Genomic DNA, 25,821 nt, shown 5'->3' with positions numbered 1-25,821 from the left:
GGCTTCACGTGCGCGAGCGTGTAAAAATCTATATTCGATATAGTGGAAGCGAAATTTCAGATAACGGATCTCACTAATTTATCTACCATAGTTATCGCCGTGATTCTCGAGCCTTCCATGAAAAATTTCTATATATAAAATTCATTATCGCACCTCTCTCTCTCTCTCCTACTGTGCGCATTTAAAAATCTAGAGAATCGAAAAAATCTTTCGAAAATCGATAAATCGCCCGCTTGACAAAAGTCTCTCGAGACAGAAAGAGAGAAAGAAAGAGATATCGCCGGGCTTATTATTATCTCTGAAAACCGGCCGCGCGCGCACAAACTATCTCCTTGCGCACGGCCGAGCGCTATCGCACTTACGATCGTTCTCTCCTTCACAAACGCGCCTCTCACTCCTATACAGATATACAACGGCTGGCAAGATAGTCGCCGAGTTTCCCGAGTGCGTCTATATGCGCGCGCGAAAACCGGAGGCGCCGAATATAACGTATCGGAGCGCATTAGCCGCTCAGTCGGAACGTCGTCTCCGTCGCGGGCAGACGGCGGTGACGCGCACCTTTTTTCTATATACTCCTTCCCCTCTTGCGCGTCTGAGTTTCAAAGTCGCTGCTGCGGTTGATGCATCAGCAGTGCGTGTACACATCGTCTTATACCGATCGCTCGAGGATATATAGTTTGTGCTGTGCGGAAGTGATTTTTCCCTTTTAATTATATATATATATATATGCGGCCCAGGTGCCGTCGTTGCCTCTTGAATGGACGCGCTGTGAGTGGTCTCTTGGTGTTTTTAATTTTCATTTCATAAATAAAATTCTTTGCAATTCAACGGAGAACAGCTGCATTCTCTATATTGTGACGTTGCGCCTCTCCGACCTGACGCCACGATCGGCTATAATAAGAGCGCATTTTGGATAAGGGATATAATGCGCGCGCGCGAATAACACGAGTATAGCGAGAGAGTCTTTCCTAACGCGATTGATGCTGTTTTCTCTTTTCTCGTTTGCTGACGAGAGCAGCTCGTTATCGTTGCTTTTCGAACGCATAGTTTACTGAAAACGTAAAAATCGAAAGCGCGTACGCTCGTATATCTACGCACGCGCGATTCAAAACACTAAAGAAATGCTTGTCTTTTAGAAACGGAAATCGAGAGATCGCGATGCACAGCAGCATCGGCAACGATGATCAATAACTGAGGGTCAGTGCACGTACGCATACCGATCAAGAGCGAGAACCAAAGAACGAGCCATAGACAATGGAATCGAAGGACCCGTCGACGGCAAACGGCCACTTGGGTATCTTGAAATCGGTTCGATTGAAGCTGGACCTGTCGGCCGTAGTGAAGCTCGACATAAAGAAAACCTCGCCGGACTCGTCCTCTTGTCCTCGAAGCCCGACGTCGCCATCGCGTTCCAACCAGCTCAACTTGACGTTCGCCGATCTCAGCTACTGCGTGAGAAGCGGTTTGCTGTCCAGAGGTGTGTGTGTGTGTGTGCTCTGTTTTATAATTATGTGGATGGTATAGACGGTGAAATAGCTCAGGGCTGTTATACGTGCATAATGCATAATTTCAATCCGGTTTGAGCGAGCTGCTTTGTTTTCATAATTACCGACCTACTGTTTTACCGACGGTGCGATCGTTTTGTATAATCGAATTAGACGGCACGAGGAAGTTTTTGGAGAACGTATATATTGAGGTCGATCGATCGGAGTTTCTATATTCAATAAGGAAGATCCGAGCATTCGATACGGATGAGAAGCTTATTACTATAATCTCTCGATCGCATCTAATAGAGTAAACATTACATCACAGTTTGCGTCTGGGAGGATGATAAATTGATTTACCATTAACACGCGTATACATTCGAATATTTCCAAAACACCTCGACCTTCGCGCACAGCTCGTTTTCTTTCTTCCCGAAGTTAATGTTCCTACTGCGACGCTGTAATTTTGTTTCTCTCTCTCTCTCTCTCTCTCTTTCTCTCTTTCTTTCGCTTATACGAGAGAGGATTACACTTAGACCGGCGACTGATAGGCCGCAGGTGTGCTCGCGGGGATATCTCTCGCGTATTTTTTTCGCGGCTGCTCATCAATGTGTGGGTTTAAACGATGACAGACCGCGGCAATGATCGACGGGTAATCTCTGATTTTCGGACAATTTCGAGCGTTATCTGGCATTTTATACAATTGTTTATGACGATCTCGAGGCGAGAGTAGCCGTGAATGATGCGATAAATAAAATATGAGGATTTTTCGGGTTAATTGCACGTGAAATTGCGATGAATCAAAGGCACCGATAAGAGAAGTTCTGTATAGTAATCAAACGCGTGTCCAGTAGTATAACCAGTGGAACATAAGCGATAGCCGTAAATTATCGCGACTTCTCGCTCGAAACTCTCCTCGGCGGCGCTCAGCGCGTCGTGATTATTCAAAAGCGCGTAATTCTCGCGACGTTTCAATTTGCATGCACACACATACACACGGTCTCATTATCTAGAAGCTCGCAGTTCGTTGTTCAAAAACCGAGACACGAACATTATCATCAGTTACTCATTCCTGTGACTGTAAAATTTCTTCCTCAGTGTACACATATACTCGATAAAGATTCTTTGTTCCGCACGACGATGACAGTAGTCGGACACGCTGCGATTGCGAGAATATAATGCTTTGTGCGGATTTATCGCTATTCGGGCAACGTGTGAGATTTTCGATGAGGTCGAGACACACTGCTTAGAGAAATTACCGAGCGTTAGTGCACTCGACAATTTTTTATTGCTCTCCGCTTATCTCTCCGCAGTGGACGTATCGATTTTTTTTTTTTTCGATGATAGTTTTGCCAGACTCGAATGTTTGTCGAGCGTAAAGTATGACGTTATTGAATTGCAGACTCTTTTCTGCGTCTTTTGTCGCGTACGCGCGACAATGAACGCAACCGCGCGTTTCTGCATTTTTAACGAGAAATATATACTCTGTAGCATAGTCGCTTCGTACAAGTGGAGAATTAAGAGCCTTTATCTCGCAACTCTGGGGAATTCATCGATTTCATCGACACGTGCCGCATTTTTCAATCCGTATCTGTAATTCAGCAGTAGCTCGGTTACAAGTTGAAGAGCACGCGAGAGAAGCGTCAGATAAATCGGTTTATTAGAAATCGAGTGAATTTTGTAAAAAAAAAAAAGAATGCATTTCCTTGTTTCTTTCAGAGAGAAAAAAAGTATTATCCAACGTGAACGGCGATTTCAGGCCAGGCGAATTGACGGCGATCATGGGCCCGTCCGGAGCCGGGAAATCGACGTTGATGGACATTCTGGCAGGTTACACGTAAGTATATAGTCGAGAGATCCCATCTGGGTTTATCTCAAAAATGTTTGTATCACGAAATAGTAGTGCAAAACAGCTGATATGTACATACGGGTCCGATAAAAGGCGACAAATAAGATCTGACCGAAAATCGATGGTATCGCTTAACGCAGCTGTGCACAACTCGAGCTTTATCAAATTACATTATTTGCGTGTACATCACGAGCAAGATTATTGTGGCACACGACCACAATCTATGAATAATGTTGGATCATCGCGCCTTTACGTGAGCGTTTCCCGATTTACCAGGAATTTCGCAAACACACTGCAGCTGTCGCTTCTCAAGCACGATAACGTTGCGAGACGAATACATTGTTTCTTTATCTTCATATTCAGTGACCGAAAGCTACATCATACCGCGAGCTCATAATCAGCGATAATCTGACGGTTTTACATGCGGACGAGAGCTGATAACGGGATTTCAATTGCTGGAATAATTCTTTATTAGATTCTATACTCTTGGCTTGTGCCAATTAGGATCGAAATCGTGATTTTTTATTTGTCGCGCGACGATTTCGTTGCGCCGATAAAGAGCGAGATCAGACGAAAGGAAGTTAAAGCTTGTAGTTAATTTACCTAGTGGGATTTAGCTTTATCGGTTCAAAGCGGAATGACCTTTAATCCGAGGATTAGCGAGATCGGCGGATTGCATTCGTCTACATTGAACTTTCAATGATTTTAAAGCGAATTTTCGTTTTCACAGAATGTCGGGGGTGACGGGGTCAGTGCGCGTGAACGGCCATCCTAGGGATCAATCGGCATTCAGACGATCCTCTGCGTACATTATGCAGGACGACAACCTGCAGCCGCTGCTCACAGTCCAGGAAGCCATGGACATTGCCGCCGATCTCAAACTCGAGTCTTCTCTTTCCAATAAGAAGCAGATCGTAAGTGTTACAAAGGGTCCCGCAGCAGCTGCGTCAATTGATAACAATTTAAAAGCAAACATCTCCATTTTCTAGGTAAACATGATCCTGCAAGAGATGGGTCTATGGGCTTCGCGTACAACCCTGTCCGGAAAACTCAGCGGTGGTCAGAAGAAACGACTGGCCATCGCGTTAGAATTAATAAGCAACCCACCGATCATGTTCTTCGACGAGCCGACGAGGTAAAAATCTTCAATTATAAAAATCGCATCCCAAGCCTCGCATCTAAACTCTCTCGAAATTCTCCCCGACAGTGGTCTGGACAGCGTATCGTCCCGACAATGCATCGGTCTTTTGAAGTCCCTCGCGAGGGAAGGTCGAACCGTCGTGTGCACGATCCATCAGCCGAGTGCGACTCTCTTCGACATGATCGACCACCTCTACGTCGTTGCCGAAGGCCAGTGCGCCTACGCCGGCGGAGCGAGGAATCTTGTGCCATACTTGAACAGTCTTGGTCTCCACTGCCCGACGTACCACAATCCTGCGGATTACAGTAAGTTTTATTTTTCACACAGACACACTTTTTCGAACGATTAAAAAATAATCTCGCCATACTCGCAGTGCTCGAGGTGCTGAACGGCGACTACGGCTCTCACCTTCCACGTCTGGTGAGCAGCGCGGAGAACGGCTGTAATCATCTCTGGCGAAGCGGCAGCAAATCTTGTCAATCACCCCCGGCGATTTTTGAGCGGAAACTCCAGGAGTTGGCCTCGTCGAAGCTCGATGTCACGCCGCGACTACCTCTTCCCGCGACTCCTATCTTCTACGAGTGCGAGGCCAAGGGCTCAGCGTACTATGCTACCGGTTCCTGGCGACAGCTCTGCGTTCTGCTCAAGCGCAATGCGTTACGGCTCTCTAGAGACAAGGTTGGTATATTAATAATTGTGGAACGTAATATCAGGCAACGATTGACCAAAAATACGCTCGCAGGTTCTCACCTTCACGCGTCTGGCGATGCACATAATCGTCGCGTTCCTCGTAGGCATTATATTCTACAAAATCGGCCAGGACGCAGCCTACGCGCTGGACAACTTCAATCTGCTCTTCTTCAGTATGATGTTCCTAATGTTCAGTGCCTTCAACGCTACTCTCATCACGTGTAAGTATTGCACCTGTAAACCACGATCCAACGAAGAACAGAGTCTCACGAGAGGTATTGCAGTTCCAGCCGAGTTACCGATCCTCACGCGGGAGCACTTCAACCGCTGGTACAAACTTCACTCGTTTTACATGGCGAACAAACTGGCGGATCTTCCGGTGCAGATAGCCGCGGCCTCGGCTTACACCCTCATCGTCTACTTCATGAGTGGTCAGGTACCAGAACTCAAGAGGCTCGGCTTGTTCGTTTTGATGTGCATACTGGTCAGTCTGGTCGCTCAGACGATTGGTCTCATCATCGGCACTAGTCTCAGTCTTCATGTAAGTTTTTTTCCTTTTACATTTATATAGTATTTAAATTCTGACAAACGGATGTGTAAGAATTTTTATTTTACAGAACGGTGTGGTATTCGGACCATTTTTCATACTGCCATTCATGATATTCAGCGGATTCTTCGTGCGACTTTACGACGCCCATCCTTACTTCCAATGGCTCTTCCATACGTCTTTCCTTAAATATGGCTTCGAGGGTGTTATGATTGCCATTTACGGGTAAGCTTGAGAAAATCACTTTTTTTCAACTTTGATCTTTTTCTTTAACATCCAATGACAATTATTGCAGGTACAACAGGCCAAGAATGAAGTGCATTAATGCGGAGTACTGTCACTATGCTTGGCCGAAAAAACTACTTGAAGACGCTGACATGACGAACTCGGATTACTGGTTCTCGACGCTAGTCTTGGTCGGTCTTTACATTGTTTTGGACCTGACTTCTTACTTAGCTCTAAGACTGCAGCTGAAGAAACGACATTACACGTTATGATGACTGCATGAGCGCGGTACTACATTATTATTATTTTTTTTTATAGTGTCTGACCAATTGAAATTTTTTGCAACAACAATGCAATGAACGTGAATATATATATACACGCTTCGTTTTTAAATCCACGAAAATAATTTTAATGTCATAAGTTTAAAGTCAATGGCTAAATGTAAAAATTTGTGATAATTTTTATAAATTTAAGCAACTATTTTTGCATAAAATTACCATTAAGTGTAAATGATAGTTTGTATATTTGAATTAAAGTAAGCTATGAATAAAATACCATATTTCATTATACCTGGCTGAAGCTATTTTCAGTTCTATGCTGTTGTATAGAAGAAGCCTTGTAAAATTCAATGCCTGTCGTTAAATATTTTGTATAAAAACAGTTCATTTTTATTACCTTTTTGGGTTAGTATACAAAGTTACTATTTACAAAACTATAACTGTTATTTATTTACATAACGGTTCAGTCGTGTGTTATGATCATCAAAGACACAGCCATAAGAGACACCACTGTCTTACTGTCTGTAAAAAGAACAATTACAATTATTATGATTTTAATCACACCATATTTCAGCTAAATCCTCCATTGCACTCTAAAAGCTTACCATTGCTTGTCGAATCACATCCATAGGCATTGAAGTAAAATTCATAGCTAAATTGGCCGATAAAAGGGATTTCCGGGAAAATTTTCTTGATAAGATTCATAAATAACGAAGATTCCTGCAGCTCTCCATTAATAGCAGATGGTGCAAGAGCAGGACCACAAACAAGCCCCAAACTATGCCGTTTTAATTTGATATTCTCTTTGAATTTCAAAAGTTGTTCCTCAAACTTATCAAGTTTCATATTTGCATTGAGAATAAAGGACCAAGAGTCAATGCTTGGACCACATATTCTTATGCCAACCACTGCTGGCTCTTTAATAGTTTGGCTATCGCTAGGATCATAGTCTACTTTTTTTAAACTGTAACACTCGTTTCCCCATATGCTGTATTTTGTTTGCTCATGACTAAAAGAAAAATCATGCTCATTAAAAAAACAAGTATGATACCCAAGTGTAAATAGACTGTTTGTTGATAGAAAAATCATTCTTACTTTTTTTGAATCATGGTCAGTAATTTCCTTGCAATATTAGTACCTTTTTGTGATGCAGTCAACAATATTAATATTATTTTCGAATCTTGATAATCAGATATCAACTCTTTGTACAATCTCTGTGCAAAAATAGCACTAGAGATACCATCTTGTTTCATGCAATATGAAATGACTAGATTTGATTGTTTAAAAACTGATAACAATAAGATTGGAATACCTCTATCATAACCAAATTCGTAGTTGTCATAATCTTCTGGATAAGCTCTTGGATTTGTATCAAAATACGTTTCCTCTGAATCTAGAGCTATAACGTTACATTCCAATTGTTCTTTGTATGCGTTTATAACTAAAACAATAATGTAAATTAATACAAAAAATCAGATTATACTGATTAAATGTCTAATGAGTAACAACTTACCATAGTCTAAACATCGTTGTTGAAACGCATAGCTTAAATGATAACGGTTAAAAAACAACAAGGCTGTGTGTGGCTTGGTATGCGCTCTGTCAAGTAAGTTAATTTTTGAATCACAGTTTGTATTCATTGGTTTACTAAAAAAAGGCATCACTGTCACCTTAGGGCCTATTTTACTCATCTCATGTAATGCTGCATCTTTCCATGATCTATGAAGAAATTCTGATGTCAACAGTTTGTTTACAGACAAGAGACATCATATAAGAATAGTAATATAATGATAGTTTGAGAAACTAACCTGCATACTTTGGCCACTGAATACAGATCTTTTATTTCCAAGAATCGACACACATCATCAATCACATGAGATAAAACAAATTCTGCAGTTAACTCAGCAGAAACGTTTGGTAAATTCTCCATTTCAGGCACAAAAGTATCACTTATCAAGAAATCAAACAATATCAAGAAAGCACATCCTGGTCCTCTTTAAACAAAACTTTTGGTAGCATTGGAGAAGCATAATAAAATACTTTTGATGTACTAAGGGCAAAATTAAACTACATCACAAAGATATTACAAAAAACTTTAATTTTGTTAATCATTGAGAGATGTCTGTTTATGCTTCTATTTAGCTTGTTCTGCTAAAGTATAAGGTTATAATATGCTGGCGCGCTGCATATGGCGTTGCATTCGCAGTTGAAAAAGCGGCAAATTCAATAATTCTTGATTACAAAGTTGAAAATGCTTACATATAAGTAATAAAAATAATCTGATAGCAATACAGTTTAATTTTAATTCAATTTATTAAAAAAAAAGAATTTGTAACAGAACATTACAGTACTAAAAAAATAAGCATCATCTTACAAAGCAAACGTTTTTCACTTTGTCAAAAGAAGAATCTGTCGTTTTTAAGTTATAATGATTAAAGCATACAAAAAATTTGTAAAACAATAATAGTCTGTTGAGTTGTATTAACACAAATGAATTAATCATATGTAATGATTAGCAATGATACAGCCATGCGATAAACAAACCCATTAGAATCTGAAATAAAAAATGTTTTACGGTTAATTTTTTAATAAACGTACATACTTTAGAATCAGCAAATCTATTTAAAATCATCTTATCTGGTTTATGGAAATGATCATTTCCAAAGATGTATTCATAACGGTTTTCAAATGAACCTATTAATGAAATTTCTGGAAAAGTTGATTCAATGATACTTGTAAAGTCAGAATATTTCTGGTACACAGTATTATAAAAACTTTTGTCACCATATCCAAAAATTTCTTCCACATCTGCTATTTCATAAGGTCCAAAAACTAATCCAAAATTGTAATTTCTAAGTTTAATTCTGTTTAAAAAAAATGTTTGTGTTTTTTAACGCTAAATCTTTTTTAACCACAGAACGGTCAACAAAGCAATCAAAAACGTAACTCCTCGTTTCAACATTTGATCCAGATATTGCCATGCTTAAACAAACGTTGAAAGATTTTGGTTTCAGTCTAAAAAAATTAAAAATGTGGAAATATTCAGAAAGAAAAGCTTTGGTACAAACTAATTGTTGAATATAAACCTTGAATTAGCTATTATTTATAATCTCTTTTGCAACTTCATCAGAGGATGGTGATGTTGTAAACAATAAGAGAATATTTTTTGTAGCTTCATTATTTTGAGGTATTAATTCATTAAACATTTTAGCAGGCACATTACTAATTTCTCTACTGCGTTTAGCTTCCAATTCAGGGCAAGATGATATTCTGATCTTGGTATTTTCAGATTTCTGTAAAAATAATACTGTTGAATGATGTATTAGCGCTGGTTTAGAATAAGTATTTAATAGACTTCTATAATACCAAGTCTCAAAGACTCTGATGACAAAGACTTTGCTGCAAAACATGTTCTCATAAATTTTAAAATCTAAAAAAAAGAAAAAATTATTTTTAATATTGTACAGAAACACATTGAATTTTATTTTGTAAAAATAACTATCACAAACCAATACTACATTCTCGTGTTTCAATTGCAAATAATAATGCTATATTTTTATCCGAATTTTTCAGATCAATGCATGGTGATTGCACATCTCTGACTTTGAGGTTTAAAACAGATTTGCCAGGGTTCAATTCCAAATGTCGTCTTCTCATAGTTTGATTTACTTCCCCATACCACGAACTGTTAAACCATTCGATGTATGTACATCATTAATACCACAATTGTTAAATAATATTTTAGAATTAGTCACATACCTGCAGAGTTAAGCACAATTATACAAGTCTTCTACCTTCATGAAATGAAAAATGGGATCTATGGAATCATCAAGAGCTAACTTTACCCTAGTATTATGATCGTGATTCGACATTATGCCAAAGAGATTTTACAACAATCTATTAGAAAGTTATTTTTAATTAGGGATAGTTGAAGTACGACTTAGAAGAACTAATGTGATAAACGTACCTTTAATATGAAATATCGCCTCGTCAAAATCAACAGCGTTGAATCACTTAAAGCACCACCAAGAGCGTTTTATATCACAACTGAATTAACGTTTAAAAGAGACTATAACATATAATCGTTAAGAATGTTATTATTCCCATCCATATTTTTAGAATAAAATTTTTGGACGGACAAAAGTGGTGGGATAACCCTGGGATCCCCAGGGTTATCCCACCACTTTTGTCCATCCAAAAACTTTACCATATAATCGTTAAATTAAGAATGTGGTACTCGGAAATCCATCATTCTTCGTTTACTCCTGAACAAGTGAGAACTTGTAGGAATGAACCGTCGTCGCGCACACTGTAAAAAATGATTTTTTAAAATCACTAAAATGTAGTAAAATTACATGAGGTTCCAACCCCTCGTATAGCAATTTTACTACGATCAGCTACGTAACATTACAAAAATCTAGCAAATTTTTTTACAGTGCAAGGTCTCAATCAAATTCGCACAACACGCGCGCTGCGCTTATACAATACAATAAAGTAAACAAAGGAATGCGCACGCATACGGACCCCGAACGGCGCGAACTGACAAAGTGAATTTGAATGTTTTGACGTTTCAGGATTATGGTCAATTTACATTTAAAATCAAATGGATGTATTGATTTAATTAAAAAATTATCTTATTTAATCTTTTTTCTTATACAAAAGTACACGTTATTACATCTAATTAATAAAAATTAAAAAATTTGTATAACGATATATGCAACCTATAGTATAAATAAACAGGAAAACATGCATACTTCTCAGTGTCTTGATTATTTTACAGACAGTTTAAAAAAATCAACTACTGCTCCATCACGACGACAGCAGTATTACAAACACAATTTTATTTTAACATGCAATGAATAATAAGTGAATTAACTTAATTTTTACGTTATGAGAATTAAATTTCAACTAAATATTGAGAATTATAAAACACTGCTATACAATTAGTCATAGGAAATAATCAGCAATGATATAAGCTTGCCACAGACAAATATATCAGAACCTGTAACATAATATATTTATGTATATTTATTTAATTGCCAAAGGAATTTTTCTCTTTTATAATACTTAAATTTAACTTACACGTTCCTGCTGAGTTTGGAGATGATGTATAAACGTTGTCACAGTCATAATTAAATGCCCCAATCAATGGAACGTTTGGAAAAACCTCTTTGATTATTTCCATATAATCAGGACTCTTGAGTAAATGATCTTTGACTTCAAGTCTAAGGATGTTAGCATCATTCATTAGTTCTGCTGGTCCAGCAACCAAAGCTAAACTGTGACTACCAAGTTTTACATTCCTTCGGAAATTCAGTAAACTACTGTGTAATTCGGTGTATTTGATATAGCAATCTGTATTGATGTAAGTCCATGCTTTGATGTTTGAACTACATATTGACAATCCAAAACAAATAGGCATTTGATCATCTGCTGCATTGAACTCTTTAATAATTTCTTCACATTTACTACCCCAAACATTGTAAGTATGAGGCTTCAACCTGCAAAACGTATGGAGTTTGAAAATAAGAAGATAGCAAGAATGAATGAATAGAACAAATATTTTAAAAGAATTTAAGTACTTTTTTTTAGCAAGTTTCAGTGCTTCTTGCGCAATATTGTCACCTTCATCATTAGTTCCAAACATTAAAAGTATGATTTTAGAATCTTCATATTCAGGAATTAATTCCTCGCACATTCTTTCAGCAGAAAAGTTATTTTTATTTTCATATTCATCAATGAAACAAAATGACGTTCTGATCTGTACTTTTTCAGAAGGTTGTAAAGATAAAATTGGCAAGTTATCCACCCCTATCATTGGTTTACCGACACAAGTTTCATTCATTTGAATAGCAATGGTTTTACTTTTAAATATTTCTTTGTACCTTTCAATGGCTGAAAATACCAGACAATCATCAAAGCAAACTTTTTTTTATAAAAGTAATTTATCTTATTCATCTTATAATTTAAATGTTCATTTACCTTTCTCCATATCCATATGTTCTCTGTAATCAGTGAATACTATAGTTATGTTTGGCTTATCATCATTATCAGATTTCTGATTGTCAAGCAGGGACGATGGTAGCAGAGGAATAACTCCTACCCTTATCAACCATAACTTTCCCAGTTCTTGTAATAATTCTGCATCCTGTGAGCTATGAAACATAAATATCGGTTTACAATATTTATTGATTGATGATACTACCTTGCACATGTATGTTTGAAAAGTCTTTGTAAATCTATGAACCTGTGATTTTCAGCACTTGCATCTTCTGTAGATGTAAATTTAGTGTCAACTTTGCTGAAATTTACATTTGATTCATCTGACATTGTGGTTTCTTTTTACAAATCGGTCTTGTTGAGAAAAGAATTTAAATATTATCGTTTCTCGTTTAAAGCGAACCAAAACTTCAACTTCTTTGCATTCCCTTTATGAGATATTATTCACTTATTGACGTACTTATCTTCTAATTATTTTTTTCACGCACGAAGTGTCAGAGAAAAAACGTTTCGGAAATTCAATGTTCACTGCATTGGTGAATCCAGGGGGGTATACCACGTAAACAAAAGCCGAAATGTTCAAAACATATGAGCGCGCACTGCAGCCGCGTTAAGCGGAAGTGTCAACTGCGACTGACTGCTGGACTGGACAAGTTTCGGCCGTCTGATGAAGGATCCAATCAACAGAAAACCGTTCCGAAATACATAAGGTTGCTGCGTGTGTGTCTGAGAGAGAGAGAGAGAGAGACAGAAAAAACTGGCGCCCGAGTTTCGGAACAGGCTGCTGCTTATAATGTACGAGATCTGATGTCTTCAAATTGGCCGAGCACTATACGTTTATACATATATCGCGGGACAGGCAAAAATCGTTTGACAATTAGTTTATATTTAAAATTTCGATTTACAGGTCGCGAAACACAAAAGCGCTGACACAATATACTACTCGGTCCACATTAAATAAATTCAACGTGAAAATAGCATAGCCAATACGTAAAACCAGCTTTACACTGGAGAATTAACGCAGGACATTGCGGAATTATTGGATAAGCGGCAGTAAAGAATATCTCTCTCTCTCTCCAGTATGCCAGAGGGCGCTGTCCCTCTTGAAAGCCCCTAACATAAAACTCGACTATACTCGAGCGTCTCTCTCGCGCCCGCGCGTTCACGGACCATCGCACTCGCGCGGTCCTCTCGGTTTACCCCCTCCAGGCTCCAGCTTCGGCGGCACTACCACCACCTCCGCGCGCGGCGTGTTTTTTCGCGCTGCCGCACACATACCTACGTCACCTGGCGGCTGTACTATAGTAGCGTAGGTAAGCCATAGGTACCTACGCCGAGCTGAGAGACTGTTGTATGCGCCGCGCCGCGCGACACAACCAAATAGTAGCCAGAGCAGCAGCGAGCTCTCCGCGCGCGACGACGCTCCTCGACGAGCCCTAGATTTACGATACACATATATACACGCATTTTACACGGGCTCTCGTTCTCCTTGTTATTGTATACACGTTTAGCTATTGCTGTGCGCGAGTTGGTGCGGGTGTCTCTCGATAATATTGTTATTAATTATCACGGCGTTATAACCTGCAGTGTTTTTGTGTGCTCTGTGTTGGGGTATATCGCTCTCTGCTGTATCGCCTTTTTCGGCGGAGGAGAAGCTGCCGTGCAGAGGTATAGCCGTACGGATCTGCAGCGGCTTGGGAAAATCGAAAGGGTGCTTGCCGCGACTCTCTGCTTTGGAGAACGGCTAGATATCTCTCGGTGCGCGGAGAGTAATATGAGGACAGCATGAACGTCCCGATCGTCGCCGGGGACATCGACGATGACGGTTACAAGCCGAGATTTGTCAGGGTGAGTCGCTGATGCTATACCGAACGTTACGTTCGATTTTTTTTTTTTTTAACTTGCTTACCTACTTAGTTACCGTTGCTAGTCACTCCGAGTGCAATTATAAATTATTGTGCAATCTGCTTATCTCTATTCGCGCGCTTCTATTTATATTGTTTCGCCGCGTTCAAACAGGTTTTTTTTTTTCCGCTCGAAATGAAAAATCGTTTTTACAAGATTACCTACAGATTCGTTCGATCGGCATCGTTATCGTTACGAAACTCTGCCGCGCGTTACGATTTACTTTCCGCGATCGGATCGTCCGGTTTTTCTCGTAACGTGACTCCCTGTGCACTTACATCTCTCGTACCGTTTCCTTAATTGAAACTCGTTTATCGATGAGCTGGAGGAAGAAAATGCGCTTGGCGTGCGTCACTTGGATCGGCGAGCTTACCGATTTTCCGGCCTCGCGTCACACTCGTTACGTGATTTTGCTCTCTCTGATTAATCCGCGAGATTGCTTTTGCTTCTTCTACTATCGAAATACACGCATAGCTGGAAAGTTTCTTTTTTTTTTGAAATGTCGTACATTATCGAAGCTTCGAGAAAATAATGCACTGTTTTTATAAGATCGCGAGAGCGATAAGATTTTCCGCTTTTAATTGCGCAGATGTAGAGTTGTATATTTATTGACGTCGCTGGCTAACAGATTAGACGTTATCGGCATATTATTAATAAAACGAGTATGAGAACACGTTCGTTTTTCTCTCTCTCTCTCTCTCTCTTTCTGCGTCTGTGCTAAAACGAGATTTTTCCGCGCATCATCTTCGACCTGATGTATGAAAAAAAGCGGATGGCTGTTGACGAATGAAAAAACTAGTTACTGCTTGCGATAATAAAATCTTTCGAAAACAACATTCTCTGTTTTTTATACTTTAAACGATCGCATGTTTGTTTCTTCTTCCGAAGGATTAAGAAAATAGTCATGCTTCAGTGCGGATCGTAATGTAGCATACGCACTCGGCATAATAGCGCAAGAAAAAAAGCTAGTTCCTCGGTATTCGAGAAAAAATCTTCCACGCGATAATTCACTTTATTAAGGCCGTTAAGCCACGAGATTTTCCCGTTCCAGCTGAGGAAATTTTCGAATTTACATAAAATTCTGTGTGTACAGCCATTGAGCGCGGAATACGTCTCTCGGGGAATATATTAGAGAGCGACTGATTAGGAAGACGTGTCCAGAGAGCCGTTAAATACATGACCGAATATAATCTCTCTCTCTCGATCGGGTCACGAATAAAAACGCCTCGTCCCTCTCAAGCTTTTTCATTAATTTTATCCGAGAATTATTCAAATATTATTATAATAACAAAAGCGAGCGATTGCAAACCCGTACGTTCGATTTTCGGGTCTGCCGATGAAAACCAAAATATCTTGATAAATCAGACTGCAACGTCGGTTAATTTTTTCACAACCACAAGCCCCGTTGAGAGAAAAGCGTCACCTCTCCGCCGAGATGACTTAATAAGGCCTCGAGCGAGCTTTTCCTCATTTCCATGCGCTCTCCTCATCGTGTGTGTGTGTGTGTACACATGTCGAAAGTTCCGTAGCCAGGAACTCTTTACCACCCATCAGACGTTGCTGTTCCCTCTTTACATCTCCACATTAGCCTCTCCGCCGTAGGCGTAAAAATGCCGTTGTTGAATCCGAGTGCAAGAGAGAGAGAGAGAAAGAGAGAAATTACGAAAGGCCTCGAGCGATGTGCATGTAGGAGATCGCCGCCTTCTCGATCTCTCTCTCTCTCTCTCTCAAGTGCACAGCGTGCAAAAGGTCATTGAGCAACGCATTCCTCTCGCAGGGCTGTGTGTATAGGTAATAGATATCGCACATTGTCGGGGCCGTGCGCTTTTTGGAAGCTTCTTGTGTGCTATGGTTATGTAAAGGGTTATTGTGCACCTGATGCGCGAACAACTTTCGAACGAGAGAGAGAGAGAGAGAGGAATGAGTTGAAATTTATATGCAGATGGTTTTTTATGTAATCTTGAGAGGCTTCGTTAGGGGGGATTTTATTAATAATTGGGTCGAATACCTTTGTGTATTTTACACATTAAGATAAGCGTTGTTTTTTTTTATAGCTAGAATGACGTATCTCTAGAATTTTCGGCAAATAGCTACTTTTTACACTGGTTGCACGCTATACTCGGTGCAGGTGTATAACTTTAATTTTACGTAATTGCAAGCGCGTTCGACAAACAAGAAAATAATTATTGCCAAACTTCACGTAAGCGTGTTTTACAGAGTATACGCGCACTTTTTACTCCTGCTCTGATTTATGCAAATTTTACATAACATTCGTTTCCTCGAATTTTTCATCTCTTACACAAGCGTCCGCGACTCTGGATATAGGTGTATTTATAAGTCGATCAGAAAAATATCAATACGAAAAGGCGTAGACTACTGTCAATCTTTATGCCTTTCTAACGATCGTCTAAAAATATACACGTTATAACACTCGCTCTTAAAAGAGCCATTACCTAAGCACTCGAAAATGAACCAATTCCAAAGCGATTCCAGATAAAGCAAACCCTTGTTATAATTCCATTGACAGACGCGCTTCGCAATTCAAATAAAGCATCGCAAACACGAAGAAAATACATATAGGCGTGTGTGTGTGTGTGTGTGGCGCCGCTTAAGAGAGAGAGAGTGATAATTCTCCAGACGCACGTATATTCTCTCTACTCGCGGAATTGATGTTTAGAGAAACGAGTGTGCAGTTGTTGGCTTTTTTTCTTGACACCCGTGCGAGCCGTGGTAAAAGTGCATTTAACTGCGAGAAAGCGACGACGAGGAATCTCGCGACTAATTATCGGCTATATTTACTTCGCGTGTGTGTGTGTGCAGAAGCTCGTTCTTTTTTCCTAGAACGCGAGAGATTGTCTATTTGCGAAAAAGCGCGTTGACTGACTTTTTAAAAATAAAAATTTTTCAACACAAACGAAAGAGGCATAAGCGTAGAACGACTCATCTATACACTTCCAGGGTGAGTCATTAGCATATAGTTTCCCTGTTTAGAAAAGTCCCCCTCACGAAACAGCGCCAGGTGCTGAGTACAGTGGTCGCATGTGCCCGGAGTTTTTTTCGGTAATGATATTCTCCTCGCCAAGGTCTCGCTATCAACGATGATTCACCTCGAGACACCTGAAAAAACACATTTACTCACTTTTTTTCGTGCGTTTTTATTCTCTCCTATAATTTCCCAGTCTCTCGTGAGTCTTCGAGTTTCTATGGTGACGATGATTCTACGTGCTAGACGCTTTTGTGTTCGCCAGCTTTATCGATGCTTATGGCTTTGACCTTCGGTTGCGGAATTTTTGGCTATCACGTGACGGAAATTGGGATATGAGCTATTCGAATATTTTAAAAACACGCCGAGAACGGGTTTCCTAATATCCTCGTGAAAAGCCTCCGGATGAGTTATTACCACCTTTCATTTTTTCACATTCAATATAACGCGCGAAGCCCGCGTGATCAGCGAATTTTTCAAAGCCAGTATCAACAAAAAGCGACAAATTACCCATCATCAACAAACGCCAGTCCGACAATCAAGGGAACGCATAACACCTCTCGCGAAAAAAAAAAAAACAACGAGACGAATTCAGCGAATCACGCTGACGCAACGTTACGCTCTCCCATATACCTATAGGTCTACAATAATGGCAGCTCCATTATACACACACACACATACACACATCCCTTTCCCTTGGGCATTTTCCGAGACTCGGTATTTCTCAGCGATCCAAAACCGATAAAAATCTCTCGGAGCGTAATACACACCAGTGTCTATAGCCCAGTAGTATATCGAAAGGAAGGAAGCGAGTCGATGGCAATCGCGAGCGCAGGGAAAAGAGGCGTCCAGGATCGAGTTTATAGAGAGGAAAGGCTTTCGTGAGAAGCGAAGCATTGTTTCTCATTTCGGCAGGGATTCCCCTTTCTTCCCGACACAGGCCCCTCGATTTTACTCACTCGCTTCGCACGCGAGAGCCTCTTGTCATATTTCAATTTACGCGCGATTCCGGAGAGCCGCGATTATTAAACAACGATTCGCGCAGGTTTGTGTTTCTCGTATAGTCACACACGGTTTCCCACTGAGTCATCGCGGAAGTCGAAGGAGCTTGGCACACATCTTGATACGTTGCATTAGCTCTGCCATTACGAAATCGAGAGTAGAGATTCTCTAAATGACAGACTCTTGATATTTGGTGCTCTACAGCCTTGCGAACTTCTTCCAACTGGCTTGTATATCGAGCGTAAAAAATTCGAGTCACGTTGATGTCACGTATACACACACGGCGAATCTACTCTTCAGTCGAGGCACTAACTCTGCTAATTCAAACGCGCGGCTCTATAAAGCCAGCGTTCAAATAAGCAGTAAATGCCATTGATAACGAGAATCGCCGCGAGGTCGACTCTGTGCGGTGTATGTTTTGCGTCGCTGCTGCTGTTTGAGTTTCAGAGAGCCTGTCAAGGGCGACGACCCACTTACTATTCGGCGCGAGTTTTATTGTCGTGTCGTTCGAAAAAAAGATTCATCCTCGAAACGCGATTATGCGCTTAGCTCGTTTTTTTTACTCGCACAGCTGCTCCCCCTATACTTCCGTTTCGCGTTTAATACGGTGTCCTTTGTGGTCGTACGGAGTGATATTTGATATTTTTCGGATGTTCTCATAAGCAAGCTGCTGTATACTTTAAAGAAATATCCTGAAATAGCGATCAATTAAGAGACATTTCACACCCAGACACTTGTTTTCAATAGATCGACGCCTCGACGCATACCTCCATACCCATCTACAAGTCCCGCGCCTTTCGAATTCCTCGCGGAAAGTCCTAAGCATATAGTAGACGAAGAAGAAGAAGAAGAACATCTCTGGGGCACCGCGGGTTATCATCGACTCTGCGCCGCCAGAGCTTTTACGAGTTTTTCGAAAGGCCGCGCGCGCGCAGAGCGTGAAAGGCTCGTCCTTGGTGGAAAAGGTGCGCGAAGCTTCGTCGACGACGGCTCGGGGGGCTTCCTTTTAATATGTGCGCGCGAGCGATGTGCCTCGGTTCCAGTTGGCTTTATTGGATTTGACGATGACGCGGCGGCCGACCGCGAGAGGCCAGAGGCTATGTGCATGCGCCTTGCGTGCGCCTCTCTGCTGATGCGTGTTTTCAGCTGAGACGCTCCTCTCGAGTTCAGCTCAGGGGAATAGTTGTGGTCGAGAGTTGGATTTTTTTTCTCTTCCTGAATTTTAACGGGGACTTGGAAATTGCTCCGGAAGAATTTTTCAATGCGCAAAGTAGTAGAGTAATACTACCGAGGCGTAGTTGATTTGTTAAAAAAAAAAAAAAAAAAAAAACGCGATACGGGAACACAATATCCGCGAGATAAAGCTTCTTTTTCGCGAGAGGTGAAATGATATAGATAGAGAGAGAGGAACGAGCCGAGACGATAAAAGTGAGACTTACATACACACGCGCGCGAGAGAGAGAGACAAAGGCAGCGCGACGATGAGCGAGCTCACGCGCGCGAGTTCGTAAAATCACAGTAATTTGCTCGTCGAAACGGGAAATTACCCAAGATTATCGAAGGATTCCAAGGTCATCGGGATTTTATGAGGCAAGCTCTCTCTCTCTCTCTCGCTCTTGCACGTATGGACGAGGCTGTATTTTCGCATTCATTAATACATGCCGCGCGCGCACTTGGTCTCGAGAAAAAAAATCTTGCTCAAGGGGGGATTTTGCAAGATCGTCTTCGTTACCTACATTGAACGACTTTCTCGTTTTCGATCTGTTAATTACGAGATGTATATTATGGTCAAGCCTATAGGCATCCTTGAAAGATCGGTTCCTATCCTTGCGCAATTGAAGACGAAATGAAGACGTCGAATCGAGCATATCATCGAAACTACGATCTATTAAAAGTTCGCGTCCATGTACACACACACACACACACACACGTCATTGCATAATCCTAAAATCCACCTGACAGCCGATGAGGAATCGCTTTCGTCGAGAACACAAGCAATCCAACAACCATCGATCATCGGCATTACGCTGACAAATGAAAACAGGATAACGACTCTCTCGTAGAACTAACATCCAGCGCGGCTAATAAGGCTCTCGCATTAACGTTAATACCATATAAACCAGACGTAAACGAGATGTCAAGGATGCGCCAGCAGCTCGGGTTGTTTTTTTTTTCCTGCGTCAGATGATTCTCACGTGGTGCAGTGAGCGCGTCCGCGCCACTTCTCACAGACCTTGAATCCAGATCCAGAGAGAGAATTAAGTGAACCTAATGAACAATCGATATGTATACTGTAAACGTGTGTAAAGCAGCCGATGATGAGTTGAAAATACACAGCGCAAAGGTCGCGTTCCATTTTTATTTTTCGAACGATTATGCAACCATATATACATACGGTCTATAGACGCGTGTGCGGTATCAATTAGATTTTCGTGCCGGGGAGCTCGAAATCGCTTGCGGGCACTTGTCGTTATTCGCGCCGGTCGAGTGTGACTGGCTTTGTGCGAGCTTTATTTCTATTATGAATGTATCGTAAAAAATAATCGCCCTTCTTGTATAATGCCGTTGTCACCGATCGTTAGGCTATATTAGAATGAGCTTCTCTATTCAGGATCGGTAATTTAACAGGTGTGGGAAATACGTATATAGTTTACGAGTACAAGTAAAAAGAACCCGATGTCATTTGCATCTCCCGCGTAAAAAGTCATCGTTGCAGAAGGAGAAAAAACTTCCACATGACGACAGAGCAAAATACCGCGAGAGTTCAGCAACCCGACCGACGACATCATCGCACGTACGCGTCCTCAAGGCAGCAGCCGATGCGAAAAAAAATCGCACAAGGATCATCGTCCTTATGCACTATTCAGCCGGTATACAAGAACAACAGCTCGCGCGCGAAAGGAGAACAGTCTCGCTGATGAAACTCGCGGACTTTTGAACGAAAAAAGCAGCGCGTACACGCGGCGCTCTAAAAGTGAGTGTGTATATGTGTGCGCGTGTGTGTGCGAGTGAGAGAACGGCTCCACGCTTTTGTTTATGGGCGCAAGCGCGTGCCCAGATTCCCATATGCATATACATAAGTATACACATACACACACACACACACACAGTTTGAATTCCTCTCGCCTATATACATACATGTATGCGTATAGAAAGTTCAGTGTGAGTTTCGCCGGATAAAGAGACAATGCGTGCATGCGCAGCTGCTGCTGCGGTGTAGTCTCGCGATCTGGAGCGATTTGTTGTTTAGGCAAGAGAGAGAGAGAGAGAGAGAGAGACGCGGGTTTATGGCGAGGCTTTTTTCGGACCGCATGTGCACGAGTTTCTTTTTCGGGCGATTGGAACGCGGTGAGAGATTTTAACTGGTTCTGTGCTGCGGTTTTATGGCTGGAATTCATAGTCGGCGGGGGGGTTTTGCACCGGAGGATTTTCACTTTGGATCGGCGCGCGTGTATGCGCAGGAATTTATATTTTGATTTGATATACACGATTGGGCTGTTGCGTTATAGAGAGTTGAGAGATATTCCGGTTATTACAGAAGTAGATATCGAGAATTTATAATGTACCGGTAGATCCGCAGCGTTATACAATAATGTGTAGGATATAACCGGTAATTTTTCGGCATATCTAAAATATCGGTATTCTTAATATACTATGATTTTACACGTCTAATTGATGCAAAAGTATAGACGACATGCTGGCTGTCACTGAAAATAGATGAACACACTGCAGGCCGCAACGGGAAAATTATTCGATCACGTGGGGTGACGCATATCAGATGCCCGAGCGGGATTGTGAAAAATCAAGATGTGTGCACAGCGATAAGCGAACATCTGCTGCTATAGAAAATTTGTTTGCATTCGATCTTATCGTATATTTATCTTGTAGGTATAATGTACTTTGTGAATCGACGATTTGATCGATGTACGGTTATCTCAATTTGGGGCTTGAGTCATTATTATTATTGAATGTCACGTGCGATGATTTGTCAAAAAATAACGAGTTTTTGAGAGTCGTGATTATTACACGTTTTCCTTTATCGTCACCGTCCTGCAAGCATCGAAACTCTGGGAATAAAAAAAAAAAAAAAAATTCACCCAGTGCACAATATCAGCAGAAAAAAGGCTATAGCAGAGAACTGCACACAACAGCCGTTATATAGCCGATAAGTAATCGATGCAGCTCTGTACAGCTTTAATTAGCCTTCCGCCGAGGCGTATGCGCCGTGAGGTTGAGTAACCTGCGACGCTGCACCTTTTATAAGTCGATACATCGACGTCACGCCAAACAGGTGTCCGTCAGCGTTGCTAGACGGTAAGCCCGGCTGGGGGAGAGCTACTTCCGGTCGGCGCGTCACGCCTCAATGCTGCTGGTGCTTCTGATACCTGCTACGAGAGACTCTCCCCCGCATATATACGGTTCATGGCTTCTTCGATGATATCATGGCGTACAGCGCTTGTGGTTAAAATTTTTACCGCATTTATTGTATCATCGCTCGAACGGATGCCCAATTTCGCACTCGACTCGGACAATAAACCCTCTCTTCCAAAAAAGTAAAACAAACAATGCCCGATACTCCCCCCCAGGTCAGCAGTCATCCTCGAAATTTGCAAGCGAGCAAACACAAAGGCGCCAGTGAGAGAACGATTATCGACGTGGGGTCTATCGCGCGCTGCTTGGCTGCATCGGAAAAGTGCATCGCAGAGAGAGAGAGAGAGAGGGAGACGTGGGCGTGTGTATGTGTACTGTCAACCTGCTGCGCAGAGTCGCGTCTCGCTCGGACGACGATCCTTGTTATTATCGCGGGGGTGTGTGTTTAGCCGTTTTTACCGATGATACGACCACACGACGACGTTGGTGGCCGCGCTCGCTAACAGAGACATTTACGACGAAATCGAAGCTTGCTTGTTCTGGGATAATAGGGGTTGCTTCGATATTGAGTTGTTTCTCGCGAGAATTCGCGCGGAAAAGCAAACGTCGTCAAAATGAAACGGAAAAACCATAAAAAAATCCAACATCGACCTTGAGGATCCGCGTGCGCTCTTGAAAAAGCAAAACTTCCGGCTCTCCGCCAGCGCAGTCACGTCGTCGGCTGTGGAAGAAGCGAAGCGAATCCGAATCTCATTTGTCATTATAACCCGCGCGAGCTACAACCGCAACGACGACTTCAGCGAATCGAAAACTGCCGTGAGTAATCAGATTTCATACTTACACGTGCGCCGGACTATACTCTCCGTGTGTAATCTCCGGATCTGCGAAATTGAATTATACTAAGCGCGTTTGTGCCGTTTCTGCGGCTTTTCATTGTTCTTCGCGCGCGAACCTTGATGCGGACTTGGATCTGGTCGCGGTTATTGCGTATGAATGGGCAGATTTTTAAAATGTCGCTTTGTTTTTGCTTATAACGGATCGTAATCGTGAATAATTATCATGCGCTTATTATACATTCAGCGCAATTACACAGATCGAGATATATAGGTTTCGTAAGAAGCGGATGAAAAAAATTTTTATAGATCGATAAAGTCGTTTGTATTCACATATGATTTAGCCATCCGACTCCTTCTCAGCGCAATCACGTCGACTTTAAAGCCTAATTTCCATTCGAAAAAAAAACCCTCAGCCAGCCCTCCGAAGACACTTAAAGGCTTGCTCCAGACAGCCAATATCTTTCCCCGAGAAAAACCAAAAAATCACATACCTATTCTAACGAGCTCTCGGCGCGCGCATGAATTTCCATGAGCGCCGCACGTCCACTACACGCACACAGACGCATCATCGTATACGAGTTACGCATGCGTAAAGAGACTTATCATTATCCCCTGTGGGCCGGAGCCTTTAATGCTTGGTTTAGCACCAGGTTCAAGGGACTCGGCTCTCCGCTGACTGCCAAGTGGCTCCTCTTCTCCTCTTCTTCTTCTTCTTCTTCTTTTGTTTCCTGTGTCATGCTGCAGATGGTGGTCGAGTCGATACAGGTACTATATGTGCAGGACTTCTTCTTCTTCTTCTTCGTCTTCCGCGAGGCCTGTCACGTGCTCTGGACTTTTACCGTCGTCTGTCTTTCTCTCGCACAGTTCTCCGAATAGGACTATATTGTGTAGCTGCTATATGGCTGTGAGCGATCGGAATGTGTAGCTTTGCATAGCAAGTATGCTGTTTTACATTTTTTATGTCACAAACGTAACGCGTTTCACCATAAGCGTTGATTCGACGCTCAAGTATCGTCAAATTTAACTTCGCTGTTGCAATGGGAGTTTCTCTTTCTCTCTCTCTCTCTGTCCACTGTTATATGCTGCAGATGGTTATTGAAGGCTGACCGACTGGGCGTCAAGTGCATTTTTCGAAGGCCTGTATATACATGTGGAACGCCACGCGCAACAGATGTGCAATGGCTCGTGCCTTCCTGCGCCCAATTGCTTTCATAATTTAGAACCGGCTTTTGCCGCACAGGGAAAGAGAGAGAGAGAGAGAGCTGAGTTTGAAAAATATAATTCTATCGTGAATTAGTTCGGATCTGCGTATCGGAATATCAAATATTCGCTTCTAGTGTCGTAAAAGCTAGTTGCGCAACGCGTACTTTAAAAAAAAAATTCGTATAGATATAAACCGGGCTGAAATTTTAATAATTGTTCATTTTGACGTTTTATCACTCGGCGAGGCGTAGAAAAAGGTTAATGAGTTTTCGAAATGGCAATAAATGCCGCGCGGCTAACGACCATCCATTGAAATGTCATTACGGGTATACCTATATACGAGGATCGTGCAAGCGTCAACTTCGCAATTCTCGTTCTCGAAACTAAACGATATCCACCATACACATATTTTGTAACGTACTTTTTCTTATACCGTTTGCACGTTATACACGCATTTTCATCGGGTAAATCGTCGCCATTATTCCGGCCGCTTTTGTCCTGCGACTTTTTTCATTGTGATCCTGCACACGAAATTCGATCCAAAGGGTTATTCAGAGTACCTTTTTCGTGCATACATAAACTCCGCTCGTGAATCATCGGCGCGTCTTTGTATACACCCAACGGAAGGAAGAGGTGTGGAACGTTTCTTGCGCAAACCTCTGCAGATTGAACGCGTAATTCGTATGTTAATGCGACGATGGTATTTATAATTTTTTTCTCTCCCAATACGCTCTCATTGTTCGCTGAAATATTTGCAAAATGAGACTACGTATAGTCGCGAGCTATTTGCCGCGGTGTACCGCTACGCCACACGTGATGATCCATGAATATTAATGAAATAACAATTTAACTGTACTGCACAGGAGAGACCGCGACAGTACGTGTTTATATCTGAATTGGAAGCTTATCTTCCGGAATTTAGGGCTGCATTTTATGTTCTAGAGCAGCTCGGTGTGTTTGTGTATGAGAAAACTCACTTTTCCCTGCGATTTGCGTAAAAACAGGAAACGTCGCGGGTATTGCCGCTATTTGCATATGCGATCGATTAAACTTTAAGCGTCGGGATGTGCAAACGGTGTGTGTGTGTAAAGATAAACAATTTCAGTGTCATTGAATCAGCGCTAATATTAAAACTTACATCCAAGGTGAGACTGGGTCCTTGATTCGCGCGTAACTTCAATCAATATACGCTGTACTATGCACATTAGAGCATCAACGATGAAAAACTCGTTTAACGACTACATAACGAACGAATTAAGCATTCGCGCAGTAGGTAAGTCAGATAACGGCACCTGCACGCACGTAGT

The 25,821-nt window shown here is 41.5% G+C and overlaps 4 protein-coding genes across 7 annotated transcripts in view; 2 read left to right on the top strand and 2 right to left on the bottom strand.

Moving 5' to 3' along the window:
- Positions 1-65: 65 nt before the first annotated feature.
- On the top strand, positions 66-6,505 carry LOC100123700 (ATP-binding cassette sub-family G member 4). The gene is made up of 11 exons (XM_001607342.6): positions 66-768; positions 1,137-1,477; positions 3,204-3,321; positions 4,064-4,247; positions 4,323-4,468; positions 4,541-4,779; positions 4,848-5,152; positions 5,217-5,385; positions 5,449-5,705; positions 5,782-5,936; positions 6,007-6,505. The coding sequence occupies exons 2-11, from the start codon at positions 1,255-1,257 to the stop codon at positions 6,206-6,208; spliced, it is 1,998 nt and encodes a 665-aa protein (XP_001607392.2). The 5' UTR covers positions 66-768; positions 1,137-1,254; the 3' UTR covers positions 6,209-6,505.
- A 74-nt stretch (positions 6,506-6,579) lies between these two features.
- Positions 6,580-8,385, bottom strand: LOC100123696. 3 transcript variants are annotated; one of them, XM_016987918.2, is made up of 6 exons: positions 8,023-8,382; positions 7,728-7,933; positions 7,527-7,655; positions 7,310-7,352; positions 6,820-7,223; positions 6,580-6,736 (listed from the first exon to the last, which is right to left on the bottom strand). In XM_016987918.2, exons 1-6 carry the CDS (start codon positions 8,142-8,144, stop codon positions 6,678-6,680), a joined length of 963 nt encoding a protein of 320 aa, XP_016843407.1. In that variant the 5' UTR covers positions 8,145-8,382; the 3' UTR covers positions 6,580-6,677. The 3 variants fall into 3 exon arrangements, with proteins under 3 accessions (XP_016843407.1, XP_001607387.1, XP_008215520.1); XM_001607337.6 differs by having other exon boundaries at positions 7,310-7,655; positions 8,023-8,385; XM_008217298.4 differs by having other exon boundaries at positions 7,310-7,655; positions 7,728-7,946.
- A 2,444-nt stretch (positions 8,386-10,829) lies between these two features.
- Positions 10,830-13,366, bottom strand: LOC100678192. The gene is made up of 5 exons (XM_003423924.5): positions 12,462-13,366; positions 12,197-12,369; positions 11,797-12,109; positions 11,297-11,715; positions 10,830-11,216 (listed from the first exon to the last, which is right to left on the bottom strand). Exons 1-5 carry the CDS (start codon positions 12,542-12,544, stop codon positions 11,158-11,160), a joined length of 1,047 nt encoding a protein of 348 aa, XP_003423972.1. The 5' UTR covers positions 12,545-13,366; the 3' UTR covers positions 10,830-11,157.
- Positions 13,367-13,377: 11 nt separating this feature from the next.
- Positions 13,378-25,821, top strand: part of LOC100123682 (rhophilin-2) — a 47,042-nt gene continuing 34,598 nt past the window's right edge. The window contains exon 1 of one of the 2 annotated variants that reach the window (XM_003423923.5): positions 13,378-14,062. In XM_003423923.5, coding sequence (XP_003423971.1) covers positions 14,000-14,062 — 63 coding nt within the window. In that variant the 5' untranslated portion in view covers positions 13,378-13,999. The remainder of the gene's footprint in view (positions 14,063-25,821) is intronic. The other variant, XM_031920992.2, reaches the window with a different exon arrangement.

Source organism: Nasonia vitripennis, chromosome 1, assembly GCF_009193385.2.
Source record: "Nasonia vitripennis strain AsymCx chromosome 1, Nvit_psr_1.1, whole genome shotgun sequence".
Classification (NCBI taxonomy): Eukaryota; Metazoa; Arthropoda; class Insecta; order Hymenoptera; family Pteromalidae; genus Nasonia; species Nasonia vitripennis.
The sequence above is the reverse complement of the archived record's forward strand: the minus strand, read 5'-3'. Positions and strand labels throughout refer to the sequence as shown.

What these genes read in the sequence shown, in the direction of transcription:
- LOC100123700 (XM_001607342.6), top strand. Translation starts at nt 1,255, where the DNA reads ATGGAATCGAAGGACCCGTCGACGGCAAACGGCCACTTGGGTATCTTG. An exon ending in GACATTCTGGCAGGTTACAC is followed by an intron (nt 3,322 to 4,063) that starts GTAAGTATATAG and finishes TCGTTTTCACAG; the next exon opens with AATGTCGGGGGTGACGGGGT. An exon ending in GCACTAGTCTCAGTCTTCAT is followed by an intron (nt 5,706 to 5,781) that starts GTAAGTTTTTTT and finishes TTTATTTTACAG; the next exon opens with AACGGTGTGGTATTCGGACC.
- LOC100123696 (XM_001607337.6), bottom strand. Translation starts at nt 8,144, where the DNA reads ATGGAGAATTTACCAAACGTTTCTGCTGAGTTAACTGCAGAATTTGTT. An exon ending in TCAGTGGCCAAAGTATGCAG is followed by an intron (nt 7,934 to 8,022) that starts GTTAGTTTCTCA and finishes ATTTCTTCATAG; the next exon opens with ATCATGGAAAGATGCAGCAT. An exon ending in CTGACCATGATTCAAAAAAA is followed by an intron (nt 7,224 to 7,309) that starts GTAAGAATGATT and finishes TTTTTCTTTTAG; the next exon opens with TCATGAGCAAACAAAATACA.
- LOC100678192 (XM_003423924.5), bottom strand. Translation starts at nt 12,544, where the DNA reads ATGTCAGATGAATCAAATGTAAATTTCAGCAAAGTTGACACTAAATTT. An exon ending in GCAAGTGCTGAAAATCACAG is followed by an intron (nt 12,370 to 12,461) that starts GTTCATAGATTT and finishes TATGTTTCATAG; the next exon opens with CTCACAGGATGCAGAATTAT. An exon ending in TCCAAACTCAGCAGGAACGT is followed by an intron (nt 11,217 to 11,296) that starts GTAAGTTAAATT and finishes ATTATGTTACAG; the next exon opens with GTTCTGATATATTTGTCTGT.